Below are 17,423 nucleotides of genomic sequence, written 5' to 3'. Positions count from 1 at the left end.
TTCTTCTTCTTCTTCTTCTTCTTCTTCTTCCTCTTCTTCTTCTTCCTCTTCCTCTTCCTCTTCTTCTTCTTCTTCTTCTTCTTCTTCTTCTTCTTCTTCTTCTTCTTCTTCTTCTTCCCCCCACACATATCCCCACACGGGTCCTCCAGAGAGGAAAACTATTACTGCGGGATCAGCCTTTAATTGTCTGCGTATGGAACTTCCTTTTAGCACTTGACCTCGCTCTGGGATTGCTCCATGATGTTTCTCATATGAACGCTCTTCTGTGCTGGAGAGACATAAAAATGAAATCAGCTCTCCCTGCCAGAAAGAAGCAAAGACTGTCTTTAAGCATTATGGCTCTTAAGGGTAACCTGCAGACAACAGTTTCCTTCTTCCCCCCACATCTTTAACTCAAAGCAACAGGCTGTTTCTGAAACCAGGGATTCTCAGACGAGCCACCAGAACTAGGGTTGTGCACTTTGGCGCACTTTGGTGAGCACCTAAGCCCGAGGTGGCCAGTGCCATGGCTCAGAGGGAAGGGGGAGTTCCGGCAGAGGTACGCCAGCCAGCACTCCCTCCCCTCTGCGGCTCTGGCCACTTCAAGCTTCAGTGCTCACCCAAGTGGCTGAAGTGTGCCGGAGTGCACAATCCTAAACCCTAAAGGGGCATACAGCCTTCTCACAGGCGGATCAGGAGGCCAGGACACAGGGTTGCCAGCCTCCAGGTGGTGGCTGGAGATTTCCGGAGTTTACAACTTCCTCTCAGGCAATAGAAGTCAGTTCACCTGGAGGAAATGGCTGCTTTGGAAAGTAAAATCTGCTTCATTGAAGCCCCTCCCCTTCCCAAACCCGCCCCTCCTCAGGCTCCACCCCCCCACTTTCCAGGTATTTCCCAGTCCAGAGTAGGCGTCTCTCGTGAGGAAGGAAGGAAGAAGAAGAGGGTGATCTAGAAGAGGAGACCCCAGGAAGCTAATCTGCCATCTCCTGTGCGTACGTGCAGAATGGCCATGGAATACTGCCTGGCCATTGCTCAGTAACGCTGTATAATGATAAATACTGAGATTATGACACGAACCATAAACTCGTCCAGGATTACTGAAGGGAAATTCCTGTGTTTTATGTTGTGAATTAAAGAAAAGAAGCATCGTTTTGCAATCAGGTCCTGAAAACGACAGCCCATTTGGAAGAGGGTCCTTCCCACATTAAAAAGAAAGAAAAAGTTTGCCAATTACTGCCCTAAATGAATGTGTTTCGAGTGTTTGCACTCGAAAGCTCACGCCCTGAATAAATCTTCGTTGGTCTTAAAGGTGCTACTCTGATTTTATTGTGCCCAATGAATGTGGTTCCGAGATCCAGGCAGCCTCTTTCGGTGCTGTGCAGCCCTCTGAAGGGAGGACCTTTCTTGTCGGCCCTACCGGGCAGGGCCTGTGGAGAGTTGAAGAATGCAAAGGCTTCTCCGCTAGCGAGGGTGTTTATTATTATACCGCAGGACCTCCTAGGAAATATATACAGTGAATCATCATCAGGAGCTGGAGATAACTTCACTTCAGTTTACATTTCCTGTGCCAGGATCCCATTCTGCATTTCACTGGATAGGATGCTTTTTAGTTGAGCAGATCCGGGGCCTCGACCAGTTCCTCTGTTTGTTTTAAGTGTCAGTGATAGGAAGAAAGAGGCATGTGTGCATGTAGGAAATACATTCTCTCTCTCTCTCTCTCTCTCTCTCTCTCTCTCTCTCTCTCTCTCTCTCTCTCTCTCTCTCTCTCTCAGGAAGCCAAATGTCACCATCCCCCCCATGCTTGTGATTCATAATAGAGGCTCTCAGGATTTTTTGTTTCTGTAAAACAAGAAGGATCATCTTTGATGCTTCCCAAGCTTAACAACAGAATAATCATAGGATTGCTGCTACCCTGACAAAACCAGTTTTGTTCCTTGCTTGGCTAGAAGGTGGGCCACAGTGCATTCCCTGAGACGCATTACACCCTGCTAAGCCCATTGACTTCAGCTGCCATAGAACGGCATGACTAGGAGGACTGCATTGTAAAAGGCAAGAACGGGGTCCACATTTGGCTATTGGGAAGCAATGGGATTTAGGGTGCTCCTGTACCTGGAGAGGTATGGCTCATTGAGACACAACCCTCCATATAAAATTGTTTAGTAAACCCCAGGGTCACTATGCAGAGGCAGGCAATGGCAAACAGTTTCTTGCCTTTAAAACCTTATGGCACCCCTGTGCTATTTTAATTTTTTTTTATTTCTTAGATTTTTATATCACCCTCCCATGTGGCTCAGGGCTATATGAGGTCACCAGAAGTCCCCTGTGACTTGTGGGCACTTTCCACCCCCAAGAAACATTATATGGGCTCAGCTGAAGAAGGGGCTGCTGTCCCTACAGCCTGTGCTTCCCTGCCTCGTAATGGCTAGGCGCTGGTAGCGAACCCCTGAGCCCTGTTATGTCATGTTTGTTATTACGTGTAATATCTTTGTTAGAATATTTGCAGGTTCAGTTGGTTGCTGTTGATCCAAACCTGATTTGTGCATATCAGACAGATGAAATGCATCCGAATATTGATCTGTTAGTTATGCATTGCCATTACAATAAATAAATAAAACATTGTTGAAAAGCATTCAGGGGTAGTCAAACTGTGGTCCTCCAGATGTCCATGGACTATAATTCCCATGAGCCGCTGCCAGCGAACAGGGGGTCATGGGAATTGTAGCCCATGGACATCTGGAGGGCCGCAGTTTGACTACCCCTGTCATTTCTGCTGCTCCCTTTCCCTTTGAATGTGCAGAGCATCCATACCATGTTGATTTGTGACTAGTCGCCTTTCCCAATACACAGTCAAAGCAAAATAGCAGCAAACCCTACATGGTTAATGTACATTTAACGTATATGTCTTCTGGGCATATTGTTAATTGCACACCAAGCTGTACGTGCGTGGCTTAAAAGTTTTTCATGTGTCCCTGTTTAGGTTCCGAGTGGTCATTTTTATTTGGGTTTAGGAATGTCTTACTGTGGTTTAGCATAGTTTGGCCTAACTTGAAACAAAATTAAGATTACAATTAAGATAAAATGAACACAAGGTACTTGTAGCGAACGAAAATAAGGCCGTCCGTATAGGGCCCTGCACAGTTTTATTAAATCATAAAATTATCCCATGCTTGCAGACAGAAAAGTCCTTCTTGAAAGTTTGTTATAGGTTTATTTTATTTTTTTAATGCTTCTAAAATAGCCTTCTAAAATTAGTCTCAGGTGGAGAGAATAACTGAATTATGTAAATGACTGTACATAGGATTTTATTCTGCTTCAAATTACTTTCTTGTTTGGGAGGGCATGGAAACTATGGGGACACGAATGCCGGCAAATTAACCTCCGTGGCCCCTGCGGCACACATACCTGTGCACTTTCAAGACAGGTGTAATCAACTGTAGTGTAAGTGGGTTAGATACGGCATCTCCCTGGTTCTAAATGGTGGTCCATGTTGCAGCAGAAATGGACTTGCTACTAGGTTGCCAACCTCCAGGTGGGGCCTGGAGGTCTCCCAGAATTACAACTGATTTCCAGACTACAGACATCAGTTCCCCTGGAGCTTCTTTGGAAGGTGAACTCTTTGGCATTATAGAAAGTTGTGATATCAGCTTTTTCACAGGTCTTGTGGTAGGGTTGTCAGATGTGTCCAGGCTACCAGTGGAAAACCTGGGTGATCAGGGACATGGAGGGGCAGTGATTGTCTAGACCAGGGGTGGGCAAACTGTGGCCCTCCAGATGTCCATGGACTACAATTCCCATGAGCCCCTGCTGGTATCCTGGAGGTGATTCTATGCTATGTGCCAGAGGGTAGCACCTGCTGTCTCCAATGATCATATGGTAGCCCTACTTGGGCATTTTAATTTAGATGACTTTTACATTTTTGGACAATGTTATTGAATGGGTCTCAGGAGCTTGTAGACTGAAACATCATACCTCATGCTTCTTTTGGCTTCTGACTGCTTATTATGGGAAGTATTATGGGGACTGCTTATTATCTGTATGAACAATATGGAATACAGATCTACAGTACAGCATACAGATTCCCTTTAATGGCATAAATACTCTCTGATCTATGCATGCATGTCCATGATAAATGTGAGCGTGTGCCTGTGTACAAAGTTATTTGGCTTCCATGGCATAACGAATGAAATATGTCTGTGGGGCACAATCAAGAGACAGTTAAGTGTGCTTTTAAGATTAGCGGAATGAATCAGTAACTGGGCCCTTCACTAATGTCGGCTTTGATGAGATTCAAGCCTCCCTGATTTGTGGAGGAGATTGTACATTAAGAATGTGGCAGGCATTTCCGCATTGTTTTCGGTTTCTGAGAAGGCCCTGTGCCGGCAGCTCCTATATCTACTGCATTCTAATGGGATAGCCTTCTTAGTCTGCTGCAGCAAAAGAGGAAAAAAATGAGTTTTGCTTCTCCTTTGAGGCAGGCCCAGGCATAATGTCCACTTTCATGGTCCAGTCTACAGATACACACCTGCCTGGGAATGACGGTGAACTGTAGGACTGACATACAAAATATGTAATCTGGGAGATGCAATGCAAAACTCCAAATGATACAAACTAAGTGCAGTGGCCATTCAAAACAGCTGTAATGACTGACAGCAGATTCTTAGTTGCACCATTAACCAATTTAATTCCTGCAATTCCTGCAGAAATACATCATGTCTGTTTAAGCCCTGGCTAGCACAATTAAACGTTCCAATGAACCCTAATCCAGCAATTTCACCCTGCCGTCTTCCTTTGAAGTTCTTTTATTAACACCATTCTTCTTCCTGTTGCCTTTCGTGCCTGCCTTTGCTAGAAGACTATTTTTAGTCGCTGATGATCCATTATCCGTTGATACTGGCTGCCTTTACTCCCTTTAGCACAGCAATGCAGGACTCGGGCTCCCTAGAAACGATACATTTCTCAGCGGCTTTGTAGGGCCAACTCTTCTTTGCCCTCGTCGTGCTGGAATGAACGGGACTGCCTCCGTGGACAGAGCTCACAAACCTGCGATGTATACAGTGCTTGCTCTGAGAGGCATTAAGGCATGGACTTTGCAATCTCACCTCCGTTCCAAATATTCTTAATGATTCCCTTCTGGTGGACACTGGGAGAATTTATTTCTAGCCTTCTTCTCCGAGCATGCCTGGCATGAACTTGAAACCCAAATAACAAGCTGCACGAAAGCCCTTCTGTCTGCAAATGCTGCTATGGTATCGACAGAAGATCAGTAACTTCAGGTCCTTGAAGCAAAGCAGTCATGGCAGGACACCGGACAGGGCATCTCCACCACCACCATACTGCAGGTGAGCAAGATGGAGAGGGGGAAGAAATTTCTGAAGAAGAAGCAGGTAACAGGAAGTTATCCCTAAGAGGCTCAGACTAACCGTAAAGGGACAGCATCAGAGGGGTCAGGAAGGCGAGTGGTCAGTGTTCCTAGCGATCTCACTGAGTCCGTGGTCAGGAACCGTCTCCTCCTGCAAGCTTGAGGCAAGAGGAATTGCACGGGGCACAACTTCCAATGCTTGCGACTCAGTCCCAGTTTTGGTTGTTTGAAGACCGTTGTTGGTTAACCTGATGGTTGGCTAATAGTTTAAACAGGAGAGCCTTGGCTTGTCCTTTGGCAATCTGCCTTCCACTATGTGACTTTTGGCCTATCAAGTTCAGCCCTGTCTACTTTGACAATCATCAGTTTGGACATGGCCCCAGGCAGAGGACTTTCATATCACCTACTAACTCAGTTGACTGGAGATGGTAGGGATTTGACCTGGGACCTTTGTCATGCAAACCAGATTCTTTATCACTGAGCCACAACTAGGGAGCCTGGTTGTAAGACGGGATTTGAACCCGCAACTGCTAAGTACCTTTAATTCAGGGCTTCTCCCATCCATGCCATGGTGCTTCTGCAACTGAAGAAGGGAGTGATTAGTTATCTAAAGGGATGGATTTAGCTGTGCAATCCCCTGCTAATTTGCATAGTATTGCTCCGCAGATCCTGTAGTCCCTGGAATTTCTCACCACTCAGGACTCTAATGTAAATGTGAGAATTCTTCATACAGTGCCTGTCTGCATCTGGGCGACAGAAAGCACCATAAGAGCCAGAACATTCACAGCGATGCCTGTCCTCCCCAAGTACCTGTTCTCTCCTTCAAATGTCAGTTCTCTCCTTATTAGAGTGTGGGGGAAGAATTAGGCACTGATATAAATTCTCTAACCTATGGTTCCCAAGCAAAGGTCCTGGAGATTGGGCGGTTGATCCTGAGGAGGGCGAGGGGAAAAGAGGGACCTCGCTAAGATATCTTTTCCACGGCTTAAGTGCCACTCAGCACTTAACACCCACTCCGGCTGTCCCGCCCCTTAGTGCCTCCTCCTACAACTGGCTTGCCTGTCTGTCCAGCAGCCAGCCAGCCGCCTTCCGTCCCCCCACCCATGACCCCCTCCTTCCACTTCCCTCCGAGGCTCAGGGGCTGCAGATCCCTGCCAGGTGAGAGCTGCCCCTGCCGGTGAGTTCCCTGCCTGGGGGGCCTCCAGACTGCAGCCTTTCCAGGTCCTGGGGGGAGGGAGAGGCCCTCCGCAGAGTTCTTCCTGCCCCACCTCCCTGATCTAGCACCCGTGGTATCCCTGAATGCAACAGGCTTGGCCCCTAGTAATAATGCTATATAATGCTACTCTCCAAAGCAGCCATTTTTTCCAGGGAAGCTGATCTCTGCAGTCTCACCTGGAGTTGGCATCCCTAGTTGCAACCCTAGCATGAGCTGTTTTCCCCATGTGACCATGGGGAAAACATGGTGGTTAGGTGGCTTAGCCACTGAACTAACACAGCATGAGTCCCGGGGCTCCCAAGGCATCCTGGGCTGGAGTCCGGCTCCAACCAAGTTCTGTTGATGGCCTAGTGTAAGGTGACCAGATATCTGGCCCTACAATGTGGGACGCGCCACCGTGGCGGCAGTAGGCGGCAGCAGGTGGGCCCCCTCTCCCTTCTTCCTCCTCCCTCTCCCCCGACCCTTAGAAGGGCAGCAGTGGGGCGATGGCAACACCGGCAGCGGGCCCTCCCTCCTTCCTCCCTCCCTCCTCCCTCTCTCCCCCCCTCCCTCCATGATTGACCTTAGGGCAGTGGCCTGGGTCAAGGCCTGGTCCTGGAGGAGGCAGGGAGGCCCGGAGGAAAAGGCGGCAGCAGAGCTGGCCGGGAAGCCCCACCCCGGAGCCCGGGCGCCTGCACAGGGGCCTCCTGAGCCCGGGCAGTCTAATGGGCTGCCTGCCTCATGGGCAAAAAATAAATAAAAATATATGTATTTTTAAAATTTAAATTAAAAAAATATATATCCGAACACTGCAGAACAGTTTGGAAAACGCCGCGGAACTCGGGCCAAATGCCCCAAATTCGGGACTGCCCTGCCAAAGGCAAGACAGATGGTCAGCTTAGCCTAGTGTCCTCCAGACCAGAGGCTGATCCTCTCCGCTGATGCCTTCTTTATGGCCACAGGCGGCTTGTGAATGTTTTCGTTTTGAAACCAAAGTATTGGGAGGGACGGCCACTGATTTCTCTGATCTGTTGTGAGACATGTGGCGAAAGGACTGTGAGTTTGCGTCACTCTGTCATCGTGGCGAATGAATGATGGAGGAGGATTGTTCATTCTCATGTAGCCTCTGAGGAACGGGAAGGGAGAACCTTGCCTCGACTGCTTTACGCTGGCTGGCTCTCCTTTTGTACAGAAATTTTTCTTTTTGAAAAAAGAGAAACCAGCAATTCACGTACCATGTGGCTTCCAAGCAAGCATCAGGGAAAGAGAGAGCCCACCATGTGCTTCATCAGGAGAATATTATGGGGTATATAATGAGGAAATGAGTGGGGTTTTTATTGCCTTCAAAATTATGGCTCCAGATTTTAAGGAGGATTGCAAATGCAGCTCTTTGAGGTGGGTGTTATGATTGCAAAAGTTTTATTTTGTGAGGTTTCCAAAAACACATTCCAAGCGATTTCATTATTCACTTTGTCTTATTATTGTGGTGTGATGCTGGTTAAAGGCTATAAAATGCAAATTTGGCTTGAAGGTTCCTTTCAAATAAAGGTTCAAAAATACATATAACAGGGCACTGGCAATATCTGGGGAGGGGGGTGGAGGGAATGTAGCCTTTATATTTTTCACAGGATACACTGAAGGATTTTAATGACCCAGCCCAGCTCCGTATAAAGTGTGAAAGGTTTATACTGGCCTACATTTATTGAATGTTGCTTGAAAAATGGCATATTTGCTTACATTTTGGGCGGAGGTTTGGGTCTTGAAACTAAAACGCCCAGAACTAACACGACAGTCTTTGAAAAATTCCAGAATGTATTAAAGGCAGTGTTTGCTGTTTGATAATGCACGAAGGAGTATGTGTGGCTGAAATATCAAAATGGCAGAGCTTCCATATACATCTGGCTCTTCGAACAGGATCCTAAGGAACTAGCCTTCAGGAGCTGCCATTTGCCTAACGACTGGTGTGCAAAAGTAGTTAGAGTGGCATGCTAGGGTGTGGGACAACCTCCAGATGGTCCCTGGCGTCCTTCTGGAACTATACCTGACCTCTAGACCAGCGGTCCCCAACCCCCATTCCAGGGACCGTGGATCAGTCGGTACCGGGCTGCGGCTCCTCCTCGTCCTATTCCCCTGCTGCTCCCTTGGGAGCTGCCCTGCTACTCTGCCACCGGCTCACCTTTGGTGCTCTCCGGCGGCCACCATGGCTGGGGCTCCCCCTTGGTGTGGCACTGCACAGCTGCAGCTGGCAGCGGCCCCTAGGGGGCAGCAGGAAGTCAGGGGCACCGGCGGGAAAGCAAGTGGAGCAGGGACTCAGGCGGCAGTGCCGTCCCTTGGCAAAAGACTACCCCCCCCGGGCCTCAGTAAAATTGTGAAGCGTTGACCGGTCCACGGTGATAAAAAGGTTGGGGACCACTGCTCTAGACTGCATCTTCAAGGACATGATAACCCACCCCTGCTTAGCTCTCTCCCCCTTTCCCAGATGCCTGCTTTCCCCTGGCTCTGCCCCCAAAATCGCCAGTAACTTCCCAAGCTGCACTTGGCTACGCCACCAAAGACGCAGGCCTGACCTGGAAGTATTTATGTCCAAGCAAAGTCAGGAAAAACTGGTGGGAGGCATGGGGAATAGAGCCAGGAAGAGCAATTCTCCCCTTCCTCCCTCTGCACTGTAGCCTCCAGTGGCCACCGACACAGAGAGAAGCTGCTGCCACCTGGCTTGGTGTTTACATGGAGAGCGATGAATCCTCATGCTTGCCTTGCGCAGAGCCAACACCCAGGTAGAACATCACCGCTAGAAGCAGAAAGGCGGATCCTCCGTTGTATTTAAGAAGAGGAAAACGGCTCTGTCAGCAAAGCCAGCTGATGTATCTGTATCTGCATATCGACAGATGTATTTCAGCTCGTCCGTGAGAGAAGGAAAACCCATCATCTTTTGTATGAGGCATGACAAAACCCCAGGGTTTCCATCACAAAAATGAACTTGCGGGCACTGAGGGGTGATTGTGGCAATGGTTAGGTCAGCAGACAGTTTTAGGGCATTTTCCATGTTAAATTAGGTGAGGCACACCCTAAAACAGGGGTAGTCAAACTGCAGCCCTCCAGATGTCCATGGACTACAATTCCCATGAGCCCCTGCCAGCGTTCGCTGGCAGGGGCTCATGGGAATTGTAGTCCATGGACATCTGGAGGGCCGCAGTTTGACTACCCCTGCCCTAAAACTTGGATTTCATCTCTCTGGCGAGACGACCTTTCCCCATGGCACCAGTTCCACGGGACGCTAAACCTTCTCTCTCTCTTTTTCTTTCCAACTGGCTTCTCTTTACAAGAAGCAGACCTCCCAATTTGTCAGTATGCGACCGAAGGTGTTTTAACCGGGATGCCGTTTGATTTGTTGGGAAGGGAGGCAGCTCCGCTATCAGACCTCTGGGAGATCTGTTTAAATCCAGCGGGCCCGTCTCTTTTCACTTGAGCCTCTTACTTTCCATCTGCATAACGTTATGACTTGGAGGAGTCCGTGCCTTTTACTGCGCACTTCATCATGCCGGCTTTGGTGAAACAAAGGGCGTTAAATATTAAATGCAAAAGGCATTCCCACTTAGGGTGATTGATCGGGAGTACTTGTTTACTGGGACGGAAAAGAAACTGCAGATGTTCGAGGAAAGACACCAAGCATCTGCAATTTCAATACCGCGGACCTATGTGTAAAGCCGGCAGCAGCAGCAGCAAAAGCAGATTAGAAAAAAAAGAAAAGAAAAAGGAATTCCATGTAGTGAAGGGCTTAAAAAAAGGACTTGGACCTTTTCCATAGTTTAATGTGAAAAAGGCCAGTTGCTAAAGAAGTGTGCTCATATGGTTCGCTTTGAAGATGCGGGACTGTCTGATGCACGTGCGTGTCCCACAGATGACAGATGCTTTCGCTTTCCTGGGGTCCTGGTGCAAGAGTCTGTGAGTGCAGACATCCAGTTACCAGCGCCTCTTCACACATGAGCATCACGTGCAAGAGGCTTGAGCAGGCGGCACAATATCCCTTCAATTCATTTATTTGACTCATGAATGGGTTGCTTTCCCTCTGTGCTCAGAGCAGTACGCCTAGCAGTAACCTAGCAATAGAGAACCAAACCCCTCTAAGACCAGTCAAAGTCCTGCCTTTTCTGGCCAGTGACCCGGTTAGAATGACTTATTGGGCCAGTAAGCCAATCAAGACCCTTAGAACCGTGAAAACCAGCGGGGAGGGGACTGGAGCAAGAAGCAGTTACCAGCTCCTCCTCCCCTCCCTTCAGACCAGGTTTAGCTGACAGAAAGGCAGGTGTTTTTTTTTGGGGGGGAGGGGGGTCTCAGAGTCAATCTTCAGGGAAGCAGGATGGTGAATTGTAATGTCAAGGATAAACTCATGTTTGGTGTTTAAATCAGCTTATTGAATCTTCCAGGACTGTGAGAAATGGTCTTATTTTATACTATTCTGCCATTCCTGTTCTGGGATTTGATAATCCTGATCCAGGGACTCACAATTCTCTCTCATAGTGCAGATTCGCTGTTATTTTCTCGCTGTTTTCCCGATAAATTGTTTTATCCGTGACACTTCCTGATGGTTACATTTCTATATTTTTTCAGGCTTCACTGCTCCAAAGCCTTTAACTATTTCCAGGGGATAAATTAAAGTTATTGGGTGTCCCCCGCCCTCACTCTTACCTCAGGACTCTTGAGTGATTACAGGGTGGGCACAGTATTTTAATAATCAAAGCAGAAGAGGGGGTAAAAATCTAGTGACAAGCAGATTCTTGCCCATTATGTGGAAACACATTCCACTTAATGGGTGCAGCGGAGGATGCCGAGGCCTAGTGCTGAGCCCTGCTCGCTGCACCACTACCGCCTCCACTGCCTGTCTTCTGAGGCCATTCCTGTTCTCCTGAGGTTGGGACCAGCTGTGGAAGTTGGGGGGCAGTGGTGGAGACAGCGCAACGAGTGGGGCTCAGTGTTGGGCCTTGCAAGCCGTCATCTACTGTTGCACTCCCTGGGGTGGGACATGGTCATATCCGTTTCAGGGGATGTGCCAGTAGATGTGTTCCATATCAATAATAAGAATCATAGAATCATAGAACTGGAAGGGGCCACACAGGCCATCTAGTCCAACCCCCTGCTCAACGCAAGATCAGCCCAAAGCATCCTAAAGCATCCAAGAAAAGTGTGTATCCAACCTTTGCTTGAAGACTGCCAGTGAGGGGGAGCTCACCACCTCCTTAGGCAGCCTATTCCACTGCTGAACTACTCTGACTGTGAAATTTTTTTTCCTGATATCTAACCTATATCGTTGTACTTGTAATTTAAACCCATTACTGTGTGTCCTCTCCTCTGCAGCCAACAGAAACAGCATCCTGCCCTCCTCCAAATGACAACCTTTCAAATACTTAAAGAGGGCTATCATGTCCCCTCTCGACCTCCTTTTCTCCAGGCTGAACATTCCCAAGTCCTTCAACCTATCTTCATAGGGCTTGGTCCCTTGGCCCCAGATCATCTTCGTCACTCTCCTCTGTACCCTTTCAATTTTATCCACGTCCTTCTTGAAGTGAGGCCTCCAGAACTGCACACAGTACTCCAGGTGTGGTCTGACCAGTGCCGTAAGATTATTATGCTGAAGTAGGGGTGGGAAGATACCTTTTTAAAAGCCCTCACAGGTTATGTCATAGGTGACAACTTACCATAAGGAGTCAGACATATGCACTCATACCAAAGAGAACCTTATTGAACCTCCTGATTCTGGTTTAAAGATCAAGAGTGTAATGATTGCAAATAACACGCTACCCAAGTTACCTTTTATCTAGAAATCTCCTGAAGCACCATCAGTGAGCTAAAATAAAACCATAAGCTCAACTGAGGGCCTTCCTAAACAACTTTGCCTTACACATTTTCCCTGAATGTTAGCAAAAAATGGTATAGTCCTTGCGTCCCTGGGCAACCTGTTCCACAGAGAAAACCCTTAAATAGGCTTCCAGGGAAGGAACCAGGAACCAGGAACAAGGCCTGATGGGAAAATCAGCAGTCAGTTGGGCTGATCTTGGGGACAGGCAGTCCTTCAGGTGTATGGCTCCCAGGTGGGGAAAGGCTTTGAAAGTGGTGCGTTTCTTCAGCAGAGGGGACAATTCTTCCATTTCTTCTCCCCCACCCATTATTCTTTGTAGCCCCCAACTTGTGCCTTACCTGTCTGGTATCTTGCTTGCTGTGCCATGAGTCTTCGGGGCACTGAAGGCTTCCTGCTAGAAACAAGGCATACTTAAAGGTAAAGGTAAAGGTATCCCCTGTGCAAGCACCGAGTCATGTCTGACCCTTGGGGTGACGCCCTCCAGCGTTTTCATGGCAGACTCAATACGGGGTGGTTTGCCAGTGCCTTCCCCAGTCATTACCGTTTACCCCCCAGCAAGCTGGGTACTCATTTTACTGACGTTGGAAGGATGGAAGGCTGAGTCAACCTTGAGCCGGCTGCTGGGATTGAACTCCCAGCCTCATGGGCAAAGCTTTCAGACGGCTGCCTTACCACTCTGCGCCACAAGAGGCTCTTAAGGCATACTTAAGGACTCTCTAAAATACTTATTTTTGTATTCCAAAAATGTCCTGGGCTGACATTCTGCATGTTCAACACAAGAGGGCGCCAGTGTCTGCATGATTTCCCATTTTCTGCTCATTCAAGTCTTTTTATCTTTGCTTAACTCTGGAAATATTTTTGAAGCGATCAAAAGAGTTACAATTACTGCTAGAGTCCTGCCGGCTCAACTGGGTGTCTGTTGTGGGGAAAGGGAAGGCGACTGTAAGCCGCTTTGAGCCTCCTTCAGGTAGAGAAAAGCGGCATACAAGAACCATCTCTTCTTCTTATTCTTCTTAATTTAATTCCATGCAATAAGCATTTTAATACATAGAATATAGTATGTAGTGAAAACTGGACTACAAAATTGGAAAGCAAAGTGCTGTAATTGAAGCAGTGTACTACCTACAGTGATGCAAGACACTGGTTTATTAAAGTGAGAAGAAAAGCACAACAAAGGCAAGACGAGACATAAAAAATAAAACCGCCTGAAGGAAGCTGCCCCAGAACAATTCCATTTTACGATAACTGCCTTCCCTTTAGAGCAAGGGTAGTCAAACTGCTGTCCTCCAGATGTCCATGGACTACAATTCCCATGAGCCCTTGCCAGCATTTGCTGGCAGGGGCTCATGGGAGTTGTAGTCCATAGACATCTGGAGGGCCACAGTTTGACTACCCTGCTTTAGAGAAATATTTATTACTGTGCATCCCCAGAAGCAACCTGGATTTTCTGGAGCCTACTGAAACGAAGCAGACTAACTCATTGAAGTTGGCCTTGTTTTCGAGCCACCCTTCAGCTCTAGTGATCATGCCGTGTTGAAAAAAACAGCAGCAACAGGTTAGATACATATGTGGACAATGGTGCAACAGCACCTAACGGAGAGTGACTTTCAAAAAGGAGCTTCCAATCTCATTTTTTTGCTTTATTTCTCAGCACGATTAAAATCATGTCTGTCCACTTATGTATCCCAAGAACTGTGTAGGCTCTCTTTCTCCACGAAGGGTGAATTCTGCAGGCCAGCCAGTAGACTCTTTCCTGGGCATCAAAATAAACAAAGTTTGCACAGCAGCCACTCTTGTCATCCTGCCTGAGATATTTCACAGGTTTAGTTCATCTTTCTTGTCTGACCTTTGTACAAATGCATGTCTTAGCAATGCCTTTTAAGAAGGTGAGTTTAAAAAAAAATCTTGGTGAGTTAGAAAGATAATGGGAATTCTCCCTGACATGTATGATGGTAACTGATGGGCTGAAGTGAAGCTTGCATCCACGTCTGGGTCTACTAAGGTGTGATTTAAGCAGGACGGGGAGGGAAAACAGCGTACAGAGAAGCATACGGAGGTTTGTGTACGGATGCTGCAAGAGACTGCTTTCTAGACAAAGCTGCTGTTGGGAGAAGAGAATGGAAGGAGGAAAGCAGGAAACCACATCCCTTTATAAGGAAACTCACAAAACTTTATGAGATTTCACAAGTGATCCTGTCAAAAATGAGATTTTTTCCCCCCACAGACACAGAACTGGAGAAGGGAATAAATTCCAGGAAGCCTAAATTAGGGGGAAATGATTCGAGTGGATTAAAATGTAGTTTTTTGTGTGTGTGTGCCAGGTGCTCAGAGTCTGATTCATACTGTGCAGTGGATGGTTTAAACTCCCCCCCCCCCCCGTCATATGGCTATCCAGCCTCTGCTTAAAAATTTCCAACGATGGAGAACCCACCACCTCCCGAGGAAGCCTGTTCCACTGAGAAATCACTCTGATTGTCAGGAACTTCTTCCAGATGTTTAGATGAAATTTCTTTTGAATTAATTTCATCCCATTGGTTCTGGTCTATCTCTCTGGGGCAAGAGAGAACAATTCTGCTCCATCCTCTACATGGCAGCCTTTTAAATACTTGAAGATGGCTATCAGATCCCCTCTCAGTCGTCTCCTCTCCAGGCTAAACAGACCAAGCTCCCCTAACCTTTCCTCATACGTCTTGGTCTCCAAACCCCTCACTATCTTTGTTGCCCTCCTCTGGACACGCTCCAGTTTGTCTACATCCCTCTTCAACTGTGGTGCCCAAAACTGAACACATTACTCCAAGGGAGGTCGAACCAGAGCAAAGTAAAGCGGTACCATCACCTACTGTGATCTGGACACGATACTCCATTTGATACAGCCCAAAATCCCATTTGCCTTTTTAGCCACCGAGTCACACTGCTGACTCATGTTCAATGTGTGGTCTACTAAGACTCCTAGATCCTTTTCACCCATCCTACTGCCAAGAGCGTGGTTTTAATTGTTAGCCACCTCGAGGTGACAAAAGTCCTGAGAGGCAGGTTATAAATCCAAGAACCAACAAACAAATAACATCACGTCAAGCATACTGGAGCTGACCGGGTGGGTGGAAACCAAGCACTCCCTCTCGGGTCCACTTTGCCTTTAAGAACAGTGAGTCTTGAACTGCACTGCCGCTGAATCTTCCCTCTCGTCCCTCTCCCTCCTTTCGGCTGTGCCCTGCAGGTCCTGCGTGACGGACATGTGTGAGTGCCCCACTCATAAAAACTGCTACTGCGAATCGTTCCTAGCCTACGCAAGAGCCTGTCAGAGGGAAGGTCTCAAAGTCCATTGGAAACCGGAGCAGAACTGTGCGGGTAAGCGGATTACGCCAGTTGTATTGCGGAAACCGAGGCCGGCACTAACAAGTTGCATGACTTGAAGGATGTTTCTTCTGACGGGGAGGGAGGGAGGGGGAAAGCAGTGTGGCAGGGGTGGCCAAACTGTGGCTCTCCAGATGGCCATGGACTACAATACCCATGAGCCCCTGCCAGTGTGCTGGCAGGGGCTCATGGGAATTGTAGTCCATGGCTATCTGGAGAGCCACAGTTTGGCCACCCCTGCAGTATGGGGAGGGAGGTGATCTGGGGAGGAGAAGACTGTGCTTAGTCCCCTTCCTGCCCTTCCACGTTAAGTCATCCCCCCAAAATACATCCAGTCCCTCCTCTGTGACATCAGCCCCTTGGCTGTTCTGAGCACAGAAGAAGAGGTGACAGCTCCAGTCCAGACTGATTCCTTCAAAAACCACTTTTCCTTTGCAAAAGGAGTTGCCCGGCCTTTGTCACACACACACACACACACACACATGCATTTAACCAAGATCTGCCTTGAACATACAGCCTGAAGATCTTTTCCCGAACCACTCTGCTGCCAGAAGTTTAAAACACACACACACACACAACTAACAAAGATCAATGAATGGTTACCAGGTGCAGAAATCTGATAACCGGCCTGGCTGTTTCCTGCGCTTTGGAGAGAATATAGGAAGCATCTGTGACTAGCAGAAGCCCAGCGAGTTTGTACTAACAGCCCTATTCTAAAGCTTTTCCTAGTCCATTTGTCCACTAGGTGGATGGGGTAGTTAGGGGAAGGATTGCTGAGTTTCTGGATTCTTACGGCTGATTATTAACATTTCCCACACTGTTTTTTTAGTTTGTGCAGAAGCACAGTGGGAGCAGATTGGCCTGTAGTAGATTATCCACCATTGGGGAGAAAGATGGCATATCACCAAAATTAATAATAATAATCTGTTTCACTATATAATTCTGGTAAGGCATTGGAGGAGGAGTGTGTCTCATGGCTTAAGTGCCACTCAGTGCTTAACACCCACTCAGGATGGCTGTCTCACCCCTGAGTGCCTCCTCCTCCAACCGGCTTGCCTGTCTGTCCGGCAGCCAGCCAATCGCTTTCCATCCCCCGCCCCTGACCACCCCCTCCTCCTTCCACATCCCTCTGAGGCTCAGAGGCTGCGGATTCCTGCCACATGAGAGCTTCCCCTGCTGGTGAGTTCCCTAACACTGCCTGCAGCCTTTCCAGGTCCTGGGGGGAGGGCAAGGCCATCTAGAGTGTTCTTCCACCCCCCCCCCCCCAATCTAGTGCCCTTTGTATTCCTGAATGCAACAGGCTTGGCCCCTAGTCTGAAACAGCTTCGCTGTATAATAATAAAAAGCTAAGGCCTAGGTGGGTGGGCAGTAGGCGGGGGTTTCTGATTGGTCCAAAAATTGTACTGGCCCTGCCCCCCTGGACCTGGGACCAATATGGAGGCAACACAGGCCGCCCCCCAGCCCGGCCAGGGGCAATCTGGAGATATCGCTGCCAGTCTACCCCTGACCACTGCAGGGAGAGGCGTTTGGTAGGGCTGCCAAGGGGGTGAGAATAGAGGCTTGGACAGGCTGCGCCAGCCCTTTTCACCCCAGGGCTGTCCTAACTGTCACATCCAACAACTTCCTCACTTTGCCTCAGACCATTGATGCAGCTGGCAGGTGGCTGGTGAATGTGCTTCCCC

At 48.2% G+C, this 17,423-nt stretch overlaps 1 protein-coding gene across 1 annotated transcript in view; it reads left to right on the top strand.

The window, feature by feature from the left end:
• The window catches only part of BMPER (BMP binding endothelial regulator), a 216,185-nt gene that overhangs the window by 188,329 nt on the left and 10,433 nt on the right, over positions 1-17,423 (top strand). Inside the window, exon 14 of the mRNA XM_077302588.1 lies at positions 15,605-15,735. Coding sequence (XP_077158703.1) covers positions 15,605-15,735 — 131 coding nt within the window. The remainder of the gene's footprint in view (positions 1-15,604; positions 15,736-17,423) is intronic.

The sequence above is a fragment of the Paroedura picta genome, chromosome 11 (assembly GCF_049243985.1).
Source record: "Paroedura picta isolate Pp20150507F chromosome 11, Ppicta_v3.0, whole genome shotgun sequence".
In the NCBI taxonomy this organism is placed as follows: Eukaryota; Metazoa; Chordata; class Lepidosauria; order Squamata; family Gekkonidae; genus Paroedura; species Paroedura picta.
Note: the sequence above shows the minus strand (reverse complement) of the source record. Positions and strands in the feature narration are given on the sequence as shown.